The sequence below is a fragment of the Caretta caretta genome, chromosome 8 (assembly GCF_965140235.1).
Source record: "Caretta caretta isolate rCarCar2 chromosome 8, rCarCar1.hap1, whole genome shotgun sequence".
Lineage (NCBI taxonomy): Eukaryota > Metazoa > Chordata > Testudines > Cheloniidae > Caretta > Caretta caretta.
This window is the reverse complement of record NC_134213.1, coordinates 75,732,386-75,749,117: the sequence shown is the minus strand read 5'-3', so window position 1 is coordinate 75,749,117 and position 16,732 is coordinate 75,732,386. Positions and strand designations below refer to the sequence as shown.

The window sequence follows — 16,732 nt, the reverse complement described above, 5'->3', positions numbered from 1 at the left end:
TCATGCAAGTGCTATAGTGCAATCTCTTTATCGTAAAAGTGCAATTTACAAATGTAGATTTTTTTTGTTACATAACTGCTCTCAAGAACAAAACAATGTAAAACTTTAGAGCTGATAAGTCCACTCAGTCCTACTTCTTGTTCAGCCAATCGCTAAGTCAAACAAGTTTGTTTACATTTAGGGGAGATAATGCTGCCCACTTCTTATTTACAATGTCACCAGAAAGTGAGAACAGGCGAATTCGCATGACACTTTTGTAGCCGGCATTGCAAGGTATTTACATGCCAGAAATGCTAAGCATTCATACGCCCCTTCATGCTTCAGCCACCATTCCAGAGGACATGCTTCCGTGCTGATGACGCTCGTTTTAAAAAAAAAAAAATTAATTAAATTTGTGACTGTACTCCTTAGGGGAGAATTGTATGTCTCCTGCTCAGTTTTACCCACATTTTGCCATATATTTCATGTTATAGCAGTCTCTGATGGTGACCCAGCACATGTTCATTTTCAGAACACTTTCACTTCAGATTTGACAAAACGCAAAGAAGATACCAATGTGAGATTTCTAAAGATAGCTACAGCACTCAACCCAAGGTTTAAGAATCTGAAGTGTCTTCCAAAATCTGAGATGGACGAGGTGTGGAGCATGCTTTCAGAAGTCTTAAAAGAGCAACACTCCGATGCGGAAACTACAGAACCCAAACCACCAAAAAAGAAAATCAAGCTTTTGCTGGTGGCATCTCACTCAGATGATGAAAATGAACATGCTTCGGTCCGCACTGTTTTGGATTCTTATCGAGCAGAACCCATCATCAGCATGGATGCATATCCTCTGGAATGGTGGTTGAGTGCATCTGGCACGTAAATATCTTGTGACTCCGGCAACAAAAGTGCCATGCGAACATCTGTTCTCACTTTAAGGTGACTTTGTAAATAAGAAGCGGGCAGCATTATCTCCTGCAAATGTAAACAAACTTGATTGGCTGAAAAACAAGTACGACTGAGTGGACTTGTAGGCTCTAAAGTTTTACGTGGTTTTATTTTTGAATGCAGTTATTGTTTTGTACATAATTCTACATTTGTAAGTTCTACTTTCATGATAAAGAGATTGCAGTAGAGTACTTGTGTTAGATTAATTGAAAAATGCTGTTTTTTGTTTTTACAGTACAAATATTTGTAATCAAGCATAAATATAAAGTGAGCACTGTACAGTTTGTATTCTGTGTTGTAATTGAAGTCAATATATTTGAAAATGTAGAAAACATCAAAAAATATTTAAATAAATGATATTTTATTATTAACAGTGCAATTAATCACGATTAATTTTTTTTAATCTTTTGATAGCCCGAAAATAAAGTATAGCTCTTCTCATGTGTTCATGTAAGAAGCACACTCTATTTTGTTGGAACATACTAATATATTAGAATAGACTGAAACTTACCTTTTGCTAGGAGATGGGTAGTTACTCTGGAATGACTGAAGCTTTAGCTATATCTTTCGTAAACATTTCTTTGTTAAAATCAGTATACTATAAGTATCAGCAAGAGGTCCAGGACATAACTGTCTGAAGTGTTGTTATATAAATAATTTGAATTTAGTGTTACACTGTAATATGATAAAAGTTGCAAACTTGTATCTGAAAGATCTATTCCACTTTCTCTTTTGGAGGAACAGGTAAGTCTTGCGGCAATTTATTTCTTCTGTTTTATGTGAATACTAAAGGTGTACTAGAATCTAGCTTTAACTGAGAACTTTCAGAGTGGTATTAATTTTCCTCATTATTATAACATCCTCAGATTAGTTGCCAAAGATACTGGGAGAAAAAGATATGCAGTGCACAGATACCTTGATGTGTCAGGGGCAAAGATCTGAATTGATCTCATCTAAGATTTTTCTTGTAATAAACATTATTTCACTAGATACAAATATTTACTTTTTTCCCCTCTCAGGGCCATTTTATGTGCCAGATCTAGTTACTTTGCTGCTATGCTGAGTGGAAGTTGGGCTGAAAGCTCCCAAGAGCACATCACTCTTCAAGGGTAAGCATAGTTTTTGCAAGTCATATGGGAGCAAAGGTAGGCAATTTAAAATTACTGCAAATATGCAGCAACCATGCTACATACAAAGCAATTCATAGTAATCTGCTGTGATACTTTTTTTTTCTTCTTCAATTTAATAAATTTCTGGAGTAGTATTTTGACTTTGTTAGTAGAATACAGTGGTTTTGATGTTTCTCTTAAATTTATCAGTTGGGGGAAGAAAGGGGGAGCATTCATCAACTTCATCCTTTTCCATAATCTACATTTTAGTGTCCCACAGCCTACATGAAAGTTTTTTCACTCCTCTTCTATTTAACCTCACGTGTGCCACAAAAATGTGCCCTAAATGGCTGAGCTGTCTCATAAATTTTCATGGCTCTTTAGGATGCACATTTAGGATATAAAAGCAAATCAACTATTCAGTTTGTAGGTCACTTTTAACAAGTGTAATTCAGGATCATTGTACACTAGGAAATTGAATCATGGTTGGAAACATTTTGTCCACAAGTGCTCAGAACAATATTGCTGCTAGTGTATAGCAAATAAAACTCTTCTTGAGTCTTATTACATATTGTATGGATAAATCAGGGACTTTGATGTCTCTGGGGATGTCAATTCTGTTCCTTTCAACACCTCAAAAATTGTATATATAATTTCCATTAAATATTAGTAGCTGTTATCACATAATATGTAATACTGCTTTACAAAGTGTACCCAATGTACACTAACCCTGATGCTCTCTAAACTAATGGAAACTAATATGGCATTCAGGTCATTCAAACCCACTTTTCTTTACAAAGAACCATGCACATTATAGAGCGTTAGAACATGTATACACTTTGTCTTGATATAAATGGTATGACCGAGCAATCCTCCCCTAGTTTTTCCTCATTTTAAATTTCCTATTTTAATAACATTTCTGTGACATCATGACAAAGGTATTGTTTTGACTTGTTTTATTTTTTTTAAACTACTGAAGCATTGTTATATATTTCTCAGTTGTATATCTTTTATGCTATATAGTGAATTTAAAAAAAAATCAAATGACAAAGTATAATTTTTGTACCTTGCCCCCATCCTCCCCCCAGTAATTCATCTCCATCTTTCTGAATAGCTAAGGAATTTTTTAGTAAAGACTTTCTCCTGAATATTGTTTAATCTTTTTACAAGCATGTTTAAGTCTAAATAATATCTTGTGGTTTCCAAGAGCTAACTAGATCCATTATTGTACTACTACTGCCTTTTCAAGTTCAGTCTTCTGCTTTGTGCAGATTTTCATGCTGTCTTTATAAACACTTATGAATAAAGTGCATATGGCTTATTCTGAAATAATAAAAATGCTGCTTAAGATAACAGCTGTCAAGACAGCAGGGAAACCTTTTCTTGCTGTTTTTATGGCTATCCTGTGTGCTAATGTAGAGAGAAACAACTGTGTTGATTTTGCTGCTTAGCATGTTGCAACCAATTTTGTTCTTTGTTTTTAGTCATCACTGTCTGTTGCTTCAACATGTTTAATGTTTTAAGAGGTCTCTTATTAACATGTGTGAGTAGTTCCCATTTACACTAATGGGCATGGCACCTGCATGTTTTGGGAATTAGACCTTGAGATTAGGATTAACACAATAATGTAATTATTCTGAAAATTGTGTTCACCAATATAAATCCTTCTTCCATTGATTTTGATGGTAAAACTCCCATTATCTGTAATGGTGGAAGATCAAGCCCATAGAAACTTTCTGAGATCTGACTTTTTACTATCACAGTGCAAATGATAATACATTTTTATGAAAAGTAAAAGTTTAAATATACTCTTAGATTTAAGAAATCCATAAATCTAAATTCTAATTCTAAAATTGTTTTTAAACATATACAGTTAACATGAAAAATGGAGTGTTTTCTAGTGATATGTCTTAAGAAGATGAAAATACGTTGCTTGAACACACAATGTTAGTAAAAATAATCTCGAGGTTAGAGAACCACTATAAATCTCAGTAACAAGTAATTTTAGCCAGGTTATAACTTCAATCACAAACGCTGCTAACATTATGAAGCTTCAGTTGGACTACTCACATTAGTGAAGTTACTCACAAGCTGAAGTGCCATAGATTAAACTTGGAAACTGCTTTAATTTTATTATATGCAGTGTATTTGTAGCAGTGTTAGTCCCAGGGTATTAGACAGACAAGGTGGATTAGGTTATATCTTTAATTGGACCTGAAGAAGAGCTCTGTGTAAGCTCAAAAGCTTGGATCTCTCACCAACAGAAGTTGGTCCAATAAAAGATATTACCTCATCAACCTTGTCTCTTTAATTTTATTAGTTCATTTCCTTTCCATAATTTTTCATATGACCAGATGACACATCAACCTTCTGAACCATTTCATAAAATGTCAGCAATGGATTTTCTTTTGAACATGTCTCTTGTAGTGATTTTCCTTTCTGTTTTGCAGCATAAACCAAGTAGAAATGAATGTCATATTGTATTTTATATATGGAGGAATGCTGGACTTCCCAAACAAAGCTGATGCTAGGTATATGTCAACTTTTATTATTTTTAATTGCACTTCATGCCTATTCTGCTTTTTCTCAGTTCAAATTCAAATGGAAAATGCATCATGTAGTATAAATAAGACAAAGGTGTCAAATGTAATGATCATTGCACCTAAACATATTTTGAAGAAATTCCAAAAATAATATAATTTTTAGATAGATCGTGTTGTTTATTCAGCAGCTACTGGAAAAGGTGGACCAGCAGCCCTATAGAAAATTATATGGGGAGAAAAATGTTTGGAAAACAAACAGCATAGCCTTTTATGCTAAAATAATTTGACACTTTGTGCTGTACATTCTGTTTTTACTCAGCTTTTAGAACAATATGGACAAAGTGAGATGATACTTTGTAACAAATATTTAGAACGTAATATTTGAAAGAACTTTTTGAACTAGTGAGATGTCCCATTGTTTGTAAAATAATAGATCCACAGAAAGTAGTTGAACAGTAACATGAAATACTTGGAGGCAATCTTTTTTAAAATGTTTGGTCTAAACCCTCTCCCCAGTGTATAGCTGGTGTAAACAACCCTAGGGAAATCTGTGGGTCTTGGGAATGGTATAGAACTCATCCATGAAGGTAGCAGGCTGTGTTGGAGCCACTCCATGGCTGCTAATTCAGCCATTGCATGCCCCCCAGCAAGGAGATTTTGGCATCTGCAAAATCATGGATGCACTGGGCCCACTCCCAAAATGTTCCTCGGTGGTTGCACCAATTGGAGCTGTTTTACATACCTCACCGCGTATAAGCATACACACACTCTTGGTTGATTTCCTATGTAATCTGCTCGCCCCCAATTCTTTTCTGTAGAATTGCACCAGTTTTGTTTCTCATTAGGGATTCCGTGTCTATTAAATTGTAGTGGAGTGGTTTAAGATTTCTGGGTTTGTTCATAAACTTAGATGCATGCTTACATTTGCTGGTTGGATGTTACTAACATACAATATTACAGTATCAGGATCACAAACCAGTAAAGAAGAGTTTTGAAATATTCGTTGTAATCCTTTCTATAGAAGCTGCTCTTAAGTGTGCTAGTAGATGTCAAGAACATAATTTCTGAATAGTGAAAATCATTTGTTGTTCAAAGCTTATTCCCCCAAGATGACATGGAATTGTATTTAAAATGTCCCCTACAAATCCTTGCCTGGAATGGGCCATATCATAGAGGTATTAATTATTTTACAAAATTAGTAGTTTGTTTACTATGCTTTTCTGTTATTTGGAAGTGACTCTTATTTGGAAGTGATGTAATTTTCAGATGCCAGACTACATAACCCGTAACATCATTTATAACCCTTATAATGGGCAGCCATGAAATGCCTAAATCATCCTACTGCAGCAACTAGAAAAGAGCACTTGCCCTCAAAATGGAGAGGTTCTGAAATCCCTGTAAGAAGTTCTGTGAGCTTCAGCAAGCAGCTCTAGAGGGTTACTCTGTGTTAGTTGTAGGGGTTTTTTTTTTTAGCTAAGTTTGTTTCTGTTTGAAGACTGTATTTTGGAAAATTCTAGACCAGTGTTTTTTAACCTTTTTTCATTTGCAGACCCCTAAATAATTTTGAATGAAGGTGCTGACTTCTTTGCAAATCTTAGACAGTCTGCGGACCTCCAACGGTTCGCAGACCGCGGGTTGAAAAACAGTTCTAGACATGTACCATGTGCTTTATATTTACTCAATACACAGTGGTGTATAGGAACTTCTGACTGAGAAGAAAAAAAGGGTTGGGAGGAAGTCATTTGGATTGTAAACTGTCTTGTAAGCAAAAATGTGAACTTCCAGGTTGTATGGTGATTTTATGATTCCTATCATTACTGCTTTCACTTCAGTCGAATACTCAGCGTTGCTGATATGTATGGGCTAGACGGACTGAAAGAAGTAGCTATCTATATTCTCAAAAGAGACTACTGCAATTTTTTTCAAAAGGTATGTGTATATCTTTCAGTTTTATACTACTGTGTGAGCCAAAATGCCTGTGGGGGGGAAGAAATGTAATTCTTCTTTGTAAGTCAGATTCCTGAGATGTTTAACAACAAAGAATCATTCTGTTACTACAAAGGGTGCTAGGCCGGGGTCTGCAGTTCCTACTCTCTTCTGCGTAATTCCATCAAGTTAAATGGGATTACTAATGGAAATAAGGCCTGCAGGGTCAAGTACCTATTTGTATAACAACAATGAAGTAGGCTCAGTTTGTAAACCATAGTAGAAAAAATGCAGTATTCCACTATATCAGTTAAACTTATATTAAATTCCTTAGAATGTTAGCCATTGTCATGTAGCTTTATATTGTTGAGGGTTGTATACAGACATGTTGCATTCTTGGGTAGTAGGTGTCATGGAAGTATATTTTTCAGGTATTTCTGTTCAACTGAAAATTGAAAGTTGAAAATTCAAGATTTTTGAGTTGAATGTGTCCATATATTAGGCCCAACTCTGCAACATTGCACTGATTTCAGTGGAAGCAGGAGTAGTCCCATTATGCATAAATTCCCACAAATGTAAATATTCTGGTCACTGACAATGTTTCCGGCTAAACTGAAGACTTGTATATCTGCATGGTTTCTATAAGTCAGAATGTACAGTAAGTATGATTATTTTCTCACAATTTTAGCCTATTCCTGGAAGGCAGCAACATGTGCTAGAATGCCTGGCTATTGCTCATTTCATGGAAGTTGAGAATCTTTATGCTGCTTGCATGAAGTAAGTGAAATAAAATGCATTATGGTTTATGCTGTCCATTTTCACTGTTCATTCTTTAAATTAATATGTTTTGACAGACTGAACATAATTTTGGGAGGAACTTAAAGTTCATATTTTAATCTAGTTTTTCCATGAAAATTCTTGGGGCTCATTTATGTTAGCAGAGGTGAAGATATTACATCAATAGTTTTATAAAATGTCATCTATGTTCCTTATTTAGGTAAGTAAAACTCTTATTTTAACAGATGGATAGGAAAACATTTTGTGAAGTGTTGGTCAGAGAGGAGCTTTGCCAGTTTACCCACTGAGCTTCAGAACAACTGTCTTACTGTGATGATTCAGTCTTTGGTAAGTATGTACATAGTGAGTACTTACATGTATGTTACTTTAAAATTGTGCTTATTTAGCTTTGCAAAGGAATTAAAAAGTCAATTAATATTAAACAGGCCTTATTAAATGTATAGTATATTAATCATCGTAAATGAAAAATCATTATATAAATGAAAACACAAGAACATTGATATGCAAATACAGTCACACTGATGTTTCATGGAACACATGATGATGGAAAATCTCAAACGACTCCAAAATATAGCCATTTAAGAGGAGTTTATCAGATTCAGTATTCTGACAGAACGTTATACATTCAAATAGAGAGAAGGAGCAATTGTAGTAATTGTCAGGTTAATTCTTATACCAGACACCAGAGGTAAAACTCTGGCCTGATTGAAGTAAGTAGGAGTTGTACCACTGACTTAATGGGTCCAGGAGGATTACACCCCAAATTTTAATTTGGAGACTTATGCATAAGGTGGTTGGTTGGGGTGTTTTTTTCCTCTAGGCTTCAGGTGAAAGTGTTTGGCTATCAATGAGTGGTCACTAGCCATCTACGTATAGGTAGGGCCTGTGTCTGTCATGGATTCCGTGACTTTCTGCGACCTCCATAACTTCTGCAGCAGCCAATGTGGCTGACCCCAGGGCTGCCCAAGCAGCTGGCACCAGGGACAGCTGGAGCAGCAGCAGGATTGTTACCACAGGGGGCAGCCGGAGTAGCCCCTGCTCAGTGGCCCCCGACAGCTTGTGCTGCTAGCCCCTCCCCCCCAGCAGTGCCCCCCCACCCCCCCCGGATAAAATTTAGTTGGGGTATTTATAGTACAATTATGGACAGGTCATAGGGCCATGAATTTTTTTATTGTCCGTGACTTGTCCATGACTTTTATTAAAAATACTCATGACTAAATTTTAGCCTTACATATAGGCAACTAATCTCTCAAAATTGTTAGTGTCTGTAATTTTTGGTTGTCTAAGCTTAATATTAAGCTGTTTTATCTTCCGTTTTACAAATGGTCAACATTGATATGACCTCTGAATGTATCCATCTTCAGACCTTACCAGTTGTTGTTAGTGTTGTGTGTTTACATTCAGCTCCAGATTGGAACTGCCCGAATTTGCAGATTTCCCAGTCTGGTATTCATGGAATGAATATCTGGATTGATTTAGTGGGTTAGATTAAAATCTGATTTATGCCAGCTGAAAATTTGAGCTAGAATGTACACTGTATCACAGCACAAAGAAATATAGATAGCTTTCAGGGTAAAAACTATCTTTCTGTCAAAAAGTTACATGATACCTAGGATGAGATTCTCATCCCCACTCTAGCTGCTTCACAGTGGCTAAAGGGGCTGAAACAGTGTTAAAGAGGCTCTAAAAGACCTGTTTTCAGCTGGGTATGGTTTCTCCATGAACGCACTATAGAGTCAACCATAGTGTTGTCTTCTGATGACCCCCACATAAGCCCTGGTATAGGGTGTGTGATGGGGGCAAGGTGGGCGGGGTTGAGTTGCAGCATGCAGTGCCACAGAGATTCTGGGCAGTGCTGAGGCCCATCGGGTGATCCTGGGCAGCTGACAGGCCTGTGGAATCCTCTCCAGCCCCAAGAGCAGCCAGGATTGAGAGGACACAAAGGTGGCTTAAAGCCATCTTGCCCCCATCCTGTTCCTCCTGGGCTGAAAGTTCTGGACTGTCCCTCTTAGATGAGGTCTAGTAAGGTTTCACAGTCATGGAGTTGAAAAATAAATCAACACACCTCTTCCACTCTCTTTCTGCCTCAAAATCGTATGTGGCATCTATTCCCAACATTTCCTGAGACTGAAAATTCTCTAGTGGTTTATGGGGTTTTGCACATTTTAAAAACTTGCCAAGCAGCCTTAATATTTTTGCAAACAGTCTAATATTTATAGATATTTATTTTACTTGAGCTATTATGTTTTACAAAAAACTTTCTATACTGTGCATACTACTTTTTAACAGTTACACCCGGTCTGTAAATCTGAGCTTATTGGTTCTTTCATCTGTCAGTCTTCGCCATTTTAAGTTTAAAAGCCAATTAAATATAATAATGGAATGCTTTCTTCTGCTGTGCACAATTTCCAAACTGTACAGGTGTGGGCTTGAGTAGAATCTCTATTGGCTTTGTGAGCTTTCATTGAAACAACATTAAAGGCAGCATAGAAGCCAAACGTTTTCCAAAATACTGAGCTGTTTCTCTTGCTCCTGTATAGCAAATCTTGAGAGGAATGTGAGGTATATGGAGAAGTAGACTTGCAGCGGAGAGACTCTTTGGTGAAAAGCCACAAAGATTGGTACAAGAAATGAAAAACTGCTAAGCATGAGTGCCATTTAAAACCACATTAAGGGTGCTTATCCTGGTAGAGTCACAAACAGGTGTTTGGAAGCAACCATTTTTTAGAAAAGAAAAACTTCCTCCTAGAACAAAACTATAGTTATTCACAGTTCTCTCTTACCCTAGAGATAGATTATGTATGGAGGAATAAAATGCAGATAGGCCCGATCCTGTAAGATGCTGATTTAACTGGATGCTGTGGAGGTGTTTCATATTTCACTGGAAGTGCTTAATGGGCATCGTGGGCACTCAGGACCTTGCAAGAAAGAGGCAGATGCTCCTCATCTTGTGAGTGAAGACCTGATCCTCCACTATTAAAGAGGCTTGTAATTGAGCCAGTGGGAGCAAGTTCGAACCCTAAGTGCATCCTAATCCTTTATTTTTATATGCACATATGAAAAATAGGCTTTGCCCATAACAAATATAAAAATAGTTGAGCGAGGACTCGCAAGAAGTATACTGCTAGTTGAAATATACACAGAGAAAATACATGCTGTGTTTTTCTTTCTCTGAGCTGAAAGTATTTGAGCTTTCTTGGTAAATGTGAATTTGAACTTGCAACACTTTTCTGTCATGTATTTAGTTGAATTTAGTGTTTTTCTTTTCTATAGCAATCTAACTAAGATTAAGCAAATTTAGGCTTTTTAAACCATCAGTATGTTTTCTCTTTCCTACATTGTTTTTCACTAATTTGTCTTTGCTTTCTCATGATTAACTCTCATTCCATAACAATTAGGAAATTGTGAAGAGAACTAGAAATTCTGATTACTTTACAGGTTTACTACTACTTTGTTTCCATTAGGAAGAATACACAAGACCCTGCTTGGAGAAAACACTGTTTACCTCTGGCAGCATTTTTAAACCAAGATAACAGGGGAAAAAATAATTAAGCTTATTAAGCATATTGTATAATTTATCAACTGACCTGGCAGGTCACATATAATAGATATTTTAATCTATTTTACTGTGGTAGATAATGACAAATTGTAAATTACTTTTAAGGTGTGTGTTAGTAGGTGGTGATATGGACATTGGTGATGAGGCCTATGTAAGTACTTAGATTAGCTGTGAAGCATCAAAATCACAGTGTAGCTAAATTAAAAGGGAGGAAATGTTAGGAAACTAATTATGTTTAGAACAAATGCCACCTGGATCAGCTCACTCCTTCCTATGGAAAACTTGGGGATACGGAGGCTAAGTGAGAATAAAATTCTGTGAAGTCCAACAGTTGCTTCATTAGACAGGGTTGGGGGAAGGCTCCTACAATGTCTCCCAGCCACCTAGAACTCTCCCTGCCCCTTCTGTCAACACTCTCTTATGACAATATTATCCTTTCCGTTTAACTTTTCTGTGAGATTCCATTTACTAGTTTAGTGTTTGGCATTTGTTTGTGAATCTGCCTTCTCTCTAGGCCGCAAAATATAATGATGAAAAGAGGGAAAATATAATAAAATCCCATTATGAAAACATTCTCCCCAGCATCAGCAGAGAACAATAGAAGCAACTGAGCCCACCAGACTTATTAAACTAAAAAAAAAGGTAGTGGAATATGCTAATATTAAAATCCAAATACGATTAAGGTAAGTGAAATTTATAGTTTAGTTAGTAGGATGATGGTGTAAGTGTTCAGTAACTGAATAGGAGCTATTTGAGAAACAGCATTTTCTTGGATGTCTACTCTAATAGATAAATATTCTAATATATATTAATTGCTTTTATTTTAAGAACCACAAGAATGCAGCTTCTCTGTTGATGGAAAGTGACTGGCTGCTCAGTAGTCTTCCCCAAGTGAAATGGTCTGAAACGGCTCTGGCCTTGGCATCTAGGCTTCAAGAGGAATGCATAACATTTATTGTAACAAACTTCCCTCATATAATAGAGAGTGAAAGTTTTCATATTTTCTTGCAGGTAAAATGCCCATGAGTTATGTTCTACTTTTCTCAAAACAAATGCATTGTATTATTACACTTTCTTGTATGGGGGTGGGTTCTTCCCAACAACTTAGGCTGTTAACTTATTCAGAATGATTTCAGTGTCACTTTACAAATACGTTTACATAAGAATGTAATATTAGGACAGGGGTCAGTTATTAGGGCATAATTAATTTGAAAAAATTAAGGCTCTGATCCTATGTACAGTTACTTCAAGTTGAGCAAGCGTGGAGTCCCTTGTGTGGGACTACTCTTGTGTGTAAAGTTAAGCACATGCATAAACACACCATAAGCATGTATAGGACCCAAGTCCAAGGTAGCAGCACAGGCATGCCACAATGTCCATTGACTTTTTGAGTTGTAAATGTGCAGCACTGCTAAGGGTTAAGGGTTAATTGAAAGAGTTCCCTGCAGTGGTGTTTCCTGGTAAAAGCTTGTCTAATTTTACCCAGCACTGCATTTCCCTAATGATGCTCTGATGCGTCAACAATTAAAAATGGATATATCAAAACTGCCCTTTTTCTTCAGATTTGTATTCAGCTATAAATTCAGCACCAGCTGCTTCTTCCTAAGATTTTATTTGGCTCGATGATGAGATCTCAAAAATATTTGTAGCACCTTTTTTTGTGTGGAGAGAAAGGTGGAATGAATAAATGGGAAACACTGAACACCAAAGTCCCAGTGATCACTTTCTGTTGGGTGGTGTTTTTTGCATATGAAATACACATTTATTTTAAATGATTCCCTTTTCATTGTTTCCTTAGGCACAGGCAATGAGCAGCAAACCTGATCTTCTAGAACAAGTTTTAAAAGCAATTGAGAAAAACATTAGCATTGAAAACAGTTGCTTTCTTCTTATAGCTGTGAATACTTTGTTGAGCTCCACAAATGTGACGGAAATGGTAGGCTTTTCAGTATTAATAGAAAAAGAATCGCTCACAACACTTATTCCGTTATTTTAAACCTGTAACCTTTTTTTTTTTTTTTTTTTTTTTGGTGTAGGAGTTCAAATCAAGTTATGCAATTTGGGCTCTATGACCCCAGTACTGCAGCTGGATCCATGCAGGCTGTCCCTCACACCTGTGCAAAGTCCTGTTGAAAACACAGGACCTACTGGCATTTGTGTATAGCAACATTAAAAAAAAAAAGAAAAAGGAAAAAAAAAGTACTTAGCACTGCCTGTGGCAACACTAAGTGTTACAGGCTAGCAGCAATACCTAATAACGTTGTGGGTGGGAAGGCACTACTAATGTTCACTACCATTGTAAATATGTGACCGAGAAAGAATATTTAGAAATTAAATAACCTTAAATTTACTCTGGGGGACAGAGTTAATTTTTATTAATTTACTTTAAAAAAACACTTGAATACGAGGGTTGCGTTTGCTTTTTTTCAAGCAAACTCTTCGGAGCAAGGACTGCATCTTCCTATGTTTCTGGAAAGTGCTACCATGTTCTGGGTGCTACCACAATCTAAATAATAAATTTTAAATAAAAATTGACTGTAATGTCATGAGTGACATGTGGATGATACTGATATTGAATGTTACCTGCAAAAAAATTTAAATCTTTTCTTAAACTACTGCAATCAAGTGCTATTATAGACTTACTCAGTAAGAGTGTGAAAATTTAATCAGATACATTTTTGTCCCCCAGAGAATTTGACCTTGTAGTGACAGAGCTGATAGTAAAAAGCTCTGAAAGGATTAATTTTAAAAAGGAATGTGGTGGCTTGTGATGCTTTAGCTTCTGTGGGAGTGGCTTAGTTTCAAACTGTATAAAATTATGGTGGAGTGAAGGGGACGACAATAAGCCCTCATAAACAGCATCTACATCTACTAGGTTATTGTAAAATATAAATGATGACATCATTGATCTATCTTAGGGAGTAAGTAGATTCTGAAAGGAATAATGACTGGTTGCTATGACAATGTGCCTCTCGCCAGCTGCTGATTTGTTACTTGAACACAGGGTTTTACGTGCAAGATCCAGGCTCTGCGTGATAAGCTGTGGATCTTCCTGGTTCAGTCTTTTTATGCTGTTCGTCACACAGAAAGCTGGAAGCTGATGAGACCAGATCATCAAGAGAAAATACAAGCAGGTATGCAAGCAATCAAGAACAGCTATCATTGCATAATAATAGGGTCCTTAATATTAAAAATGTTGGTAGTGTTGGGGGCTGGTAACAAGCTATAGCATACTTAAAACTGTGATGCTCTTGCTTTTAAGGAAGTATTTTATAAATGAAAGCAAAGATAATATGCTTAGCTAGCTTCATGCCTGGAAATTATTTAACAGTGAGTTCTGTGAATATTTTCCTGGTTTTTATTTTTATAGATATGAAAAATGGAAACCTTATATGTAGGTTAAGTCTATTTTTGTTTGCAACTATTCTAAATTATTAAAAATATTGCAATAGGCTTAAGGAAACCATTATCTATCTCCATTTTTAAGCAGATAAGCATTATAGAAGATTTTAATCTGCACAAAGCAGATTACTAATTCTGTGAATTCAGTTTCTTTCTTAACCAGTTGTTCATATTAATGTATACAGATTGTATATCTCTTGCATAACATCCATCTCATGTGGACTGTGAATAAATGTAGACGGCTTGACTTCACAATTGATTGGTATTGTGATACTGTATGTGTTGCTGCAGAGAGCCCCCAGGAAGCTGCATAGTGATCTCTTAAAATTTTAAGAGGCAGTACTTCAGCTTTAAACAAAAGGAGTTTGTGCTCTGAATGTTTCTGTATTTTCAAATATGTGGAATGAAATTTTGAGGGTGTGGAAGTGAAAATGGCTTCAGGGCCTTGGTTGAATATTTGCTTTGTGGTAATGCAGTTTTATAAAGGAAAAAATGTGAGACTCATTTAAATTTTCTTTAAAATTAGCTCACCTTTGATTCATAGTAAAAGGTAAAACATCCTAAATGTTTTATTAATGAAGACATTAAAATTGAGACTCTAATGAAAAATTGTACGTGATTATAGATGGATTTAATTTTTTATCCCTTAACATGTTGGTTGAAAGATGGATTATGTCAGTGTTTACAAGCATGATTTAAGGGTGTTACTAAATTATGTTTGACTGCTACTTTCTGAAAAAGGCTCATGATTTCATTCTTTATTATAAAACACTTCAGTAACTTGGGAGGTTGCTTTCAGAAATAGAAGCATAATTTGGAGTATGTTCGGCATCTGATGTTCTTCTGTACTAGGGCTGTAGAGTAAAGTAGTACCTAGACCGGTGTTCATAAAGTGGGTGTCATTCAACTCTCCATCTTAACAGTAGGAAAGTTATTTTGGTTTGGGTTTTTCAGAGTTATATAGCATTAATTCAGCTCTGATAGACTTCATTTTAACTGTAAACTATTAAGTTATGGAAAACTCTCAGTGTAGGTTTTTATTCTATAATCAAAATGATGGTATTTTCCAAGAAGCATCTTCATTCTTACACGAGATTTGTTTAGGATCACAGAGGTCAAACAACTTTCATCTTGAGAAAATTTCAGGTAGTACTAAATTCTGAAAAGACCTAACCTTTGTAGATTAATATCCTAGGATAGGAAATACACAACATTAAGACAAGAAGGTGCTGTCTTTTTCTCATTCACAGCATTTCTGTGTTCTCCTGGGCACAAGTTTATGGGAAAATTATATTAATATATTGGTGTATGTTAATGTGCAGAGTCATCACTGAAAAAATATTATATTCCTGTGGTGCCATTTTCAGCATCTTGCCTTTTCTTGCAGGATTTCTATACAGCTAAATAAAGCTGCTTTGTAGAACCCAAAATTCTGTTGTTATATTGTGTGCTTTGTCCATATAAATAAATAGTAGGATACAGCATGTGAAGAGTGAATGTTTGTTTAACCCATTTTTCTCAGAATAGATAAAAATTGCATCAAGCCAAAAGATGCGTATAAACAAAAATAAATCTTTATCCCTTCTCTCTGGGTACAGTATTTACATATATCCTTTCTATATTGCACAAGCACTACAGATTTGAAGGTTTCATTGACTGATGCCTCCTAGATGTTATACAGTAAAAATATTTATTAGTAGCTTTATTAATTCAATTATATAGCATTACACACCGTGCTTTACAAACATGGATAAGATGCATTCCTTGCCCTGAAAAGCTTACATAATGTCTTCCAGATAACTTTTAAACTAACATGTATTGCCTCAAGAGATGGTGTATATCTAATGCACATATGCAAATATGTGGAGACAACAACTTTTGACAAAGAACATGAGAATGGGTCAGACCGATGGTCCATCTAGGCCAATATCCTGTCTTCTGACAGTGGCCAATGCCAGATGCTTCAAAGGGAATGAACAGAACAGGGCAATCATCAAGTGATCCATCCCCTGTTATCCAGTCCCGGCATCTGGGTGTCAGAGGCTTAGGGACACCCAGAGCATGAGGTTGCAGCCTTGACCGTCTTGGCTAATAGCCATTCATGGACCTATCCTCCATGAACTTAATCTAATTGGTTTTTTGAACCCAGTTATAGTTTTGGCCTTCACAACATCCGTGGCAACGAGTTACACAGGCTGACTGTGAATTGTGGGAAGAAGTACTTCCTTTTGTTTGTTTTAAACCTGCTGCCTATTAACTTCATTGGGTGATCCCTGGTATTTGTGTTAAGTGAAGGGGTAAATAACACTTCCTTATTCACTTTCTCCACACCATTCATGATTTTATAGATCTCTATTTTATCCCCTTTAGTCATCTCTTTTTCAAGCTGAACCTTCTCAATCTTTTTAATTTCTCATCGAGTAGAATTGTACCCTTAATCATTTTTGTTGCCCTTCTCTGCACCT

General features: G+C 36.1%; 1 protein-coding gene across 4 annotated transcripts in view; it reads left to right on the top strand.

Moving 5' to 3' along the window:
• Nucleotides 1–16,732, top strand: part of BTBD8 (BTB domain containing 8) — an 82,665-nt gene that overhangs the window by 41,201 nt on the left and 24,732 nt on the right. For all 4 annotated transcript variants that reach the window (XM_075131637.1, XM_048861625.2, XM_048861626.2 and 1 more), the window contains 8 exons: nucleotides 1,950–2,039; nucleotides 4,490–4,570; nucleotides 6,415–6,511; nucleotides 7,197–7,285; nucleotides 7,531–7,633; nucleotides 11,694–11,876; nucleotides 12,664–12,801; nucleotides 13,870–13,999. In XM_075131637.1, the coding sequence (XP_074987738.1) occupies nucleotides 1,950–2,039; nucleotides 4,490–4,570; nucleotides 6,415–6,511; nucleotides 7,197–7,285; nucleotides 7,531–7,633; nucleotides 11,694–11,876; nucleotides 12,664–12,801; nucleotides 13,870–13,999 (911 nt within the window). The remainder of the gene's footprint in view (nucleotides 1–1,949; nucleotides 2,040–4,489; nucleotides 4,571–6,414; nucleotides 6,512–7,196; nucleotides 7,286–7,530; nucleotides 7,634–11,693; nucleotides 11,877–12,663; nucleotides 12,802–13,869; nucleotides 14,000–16,732) is intronic.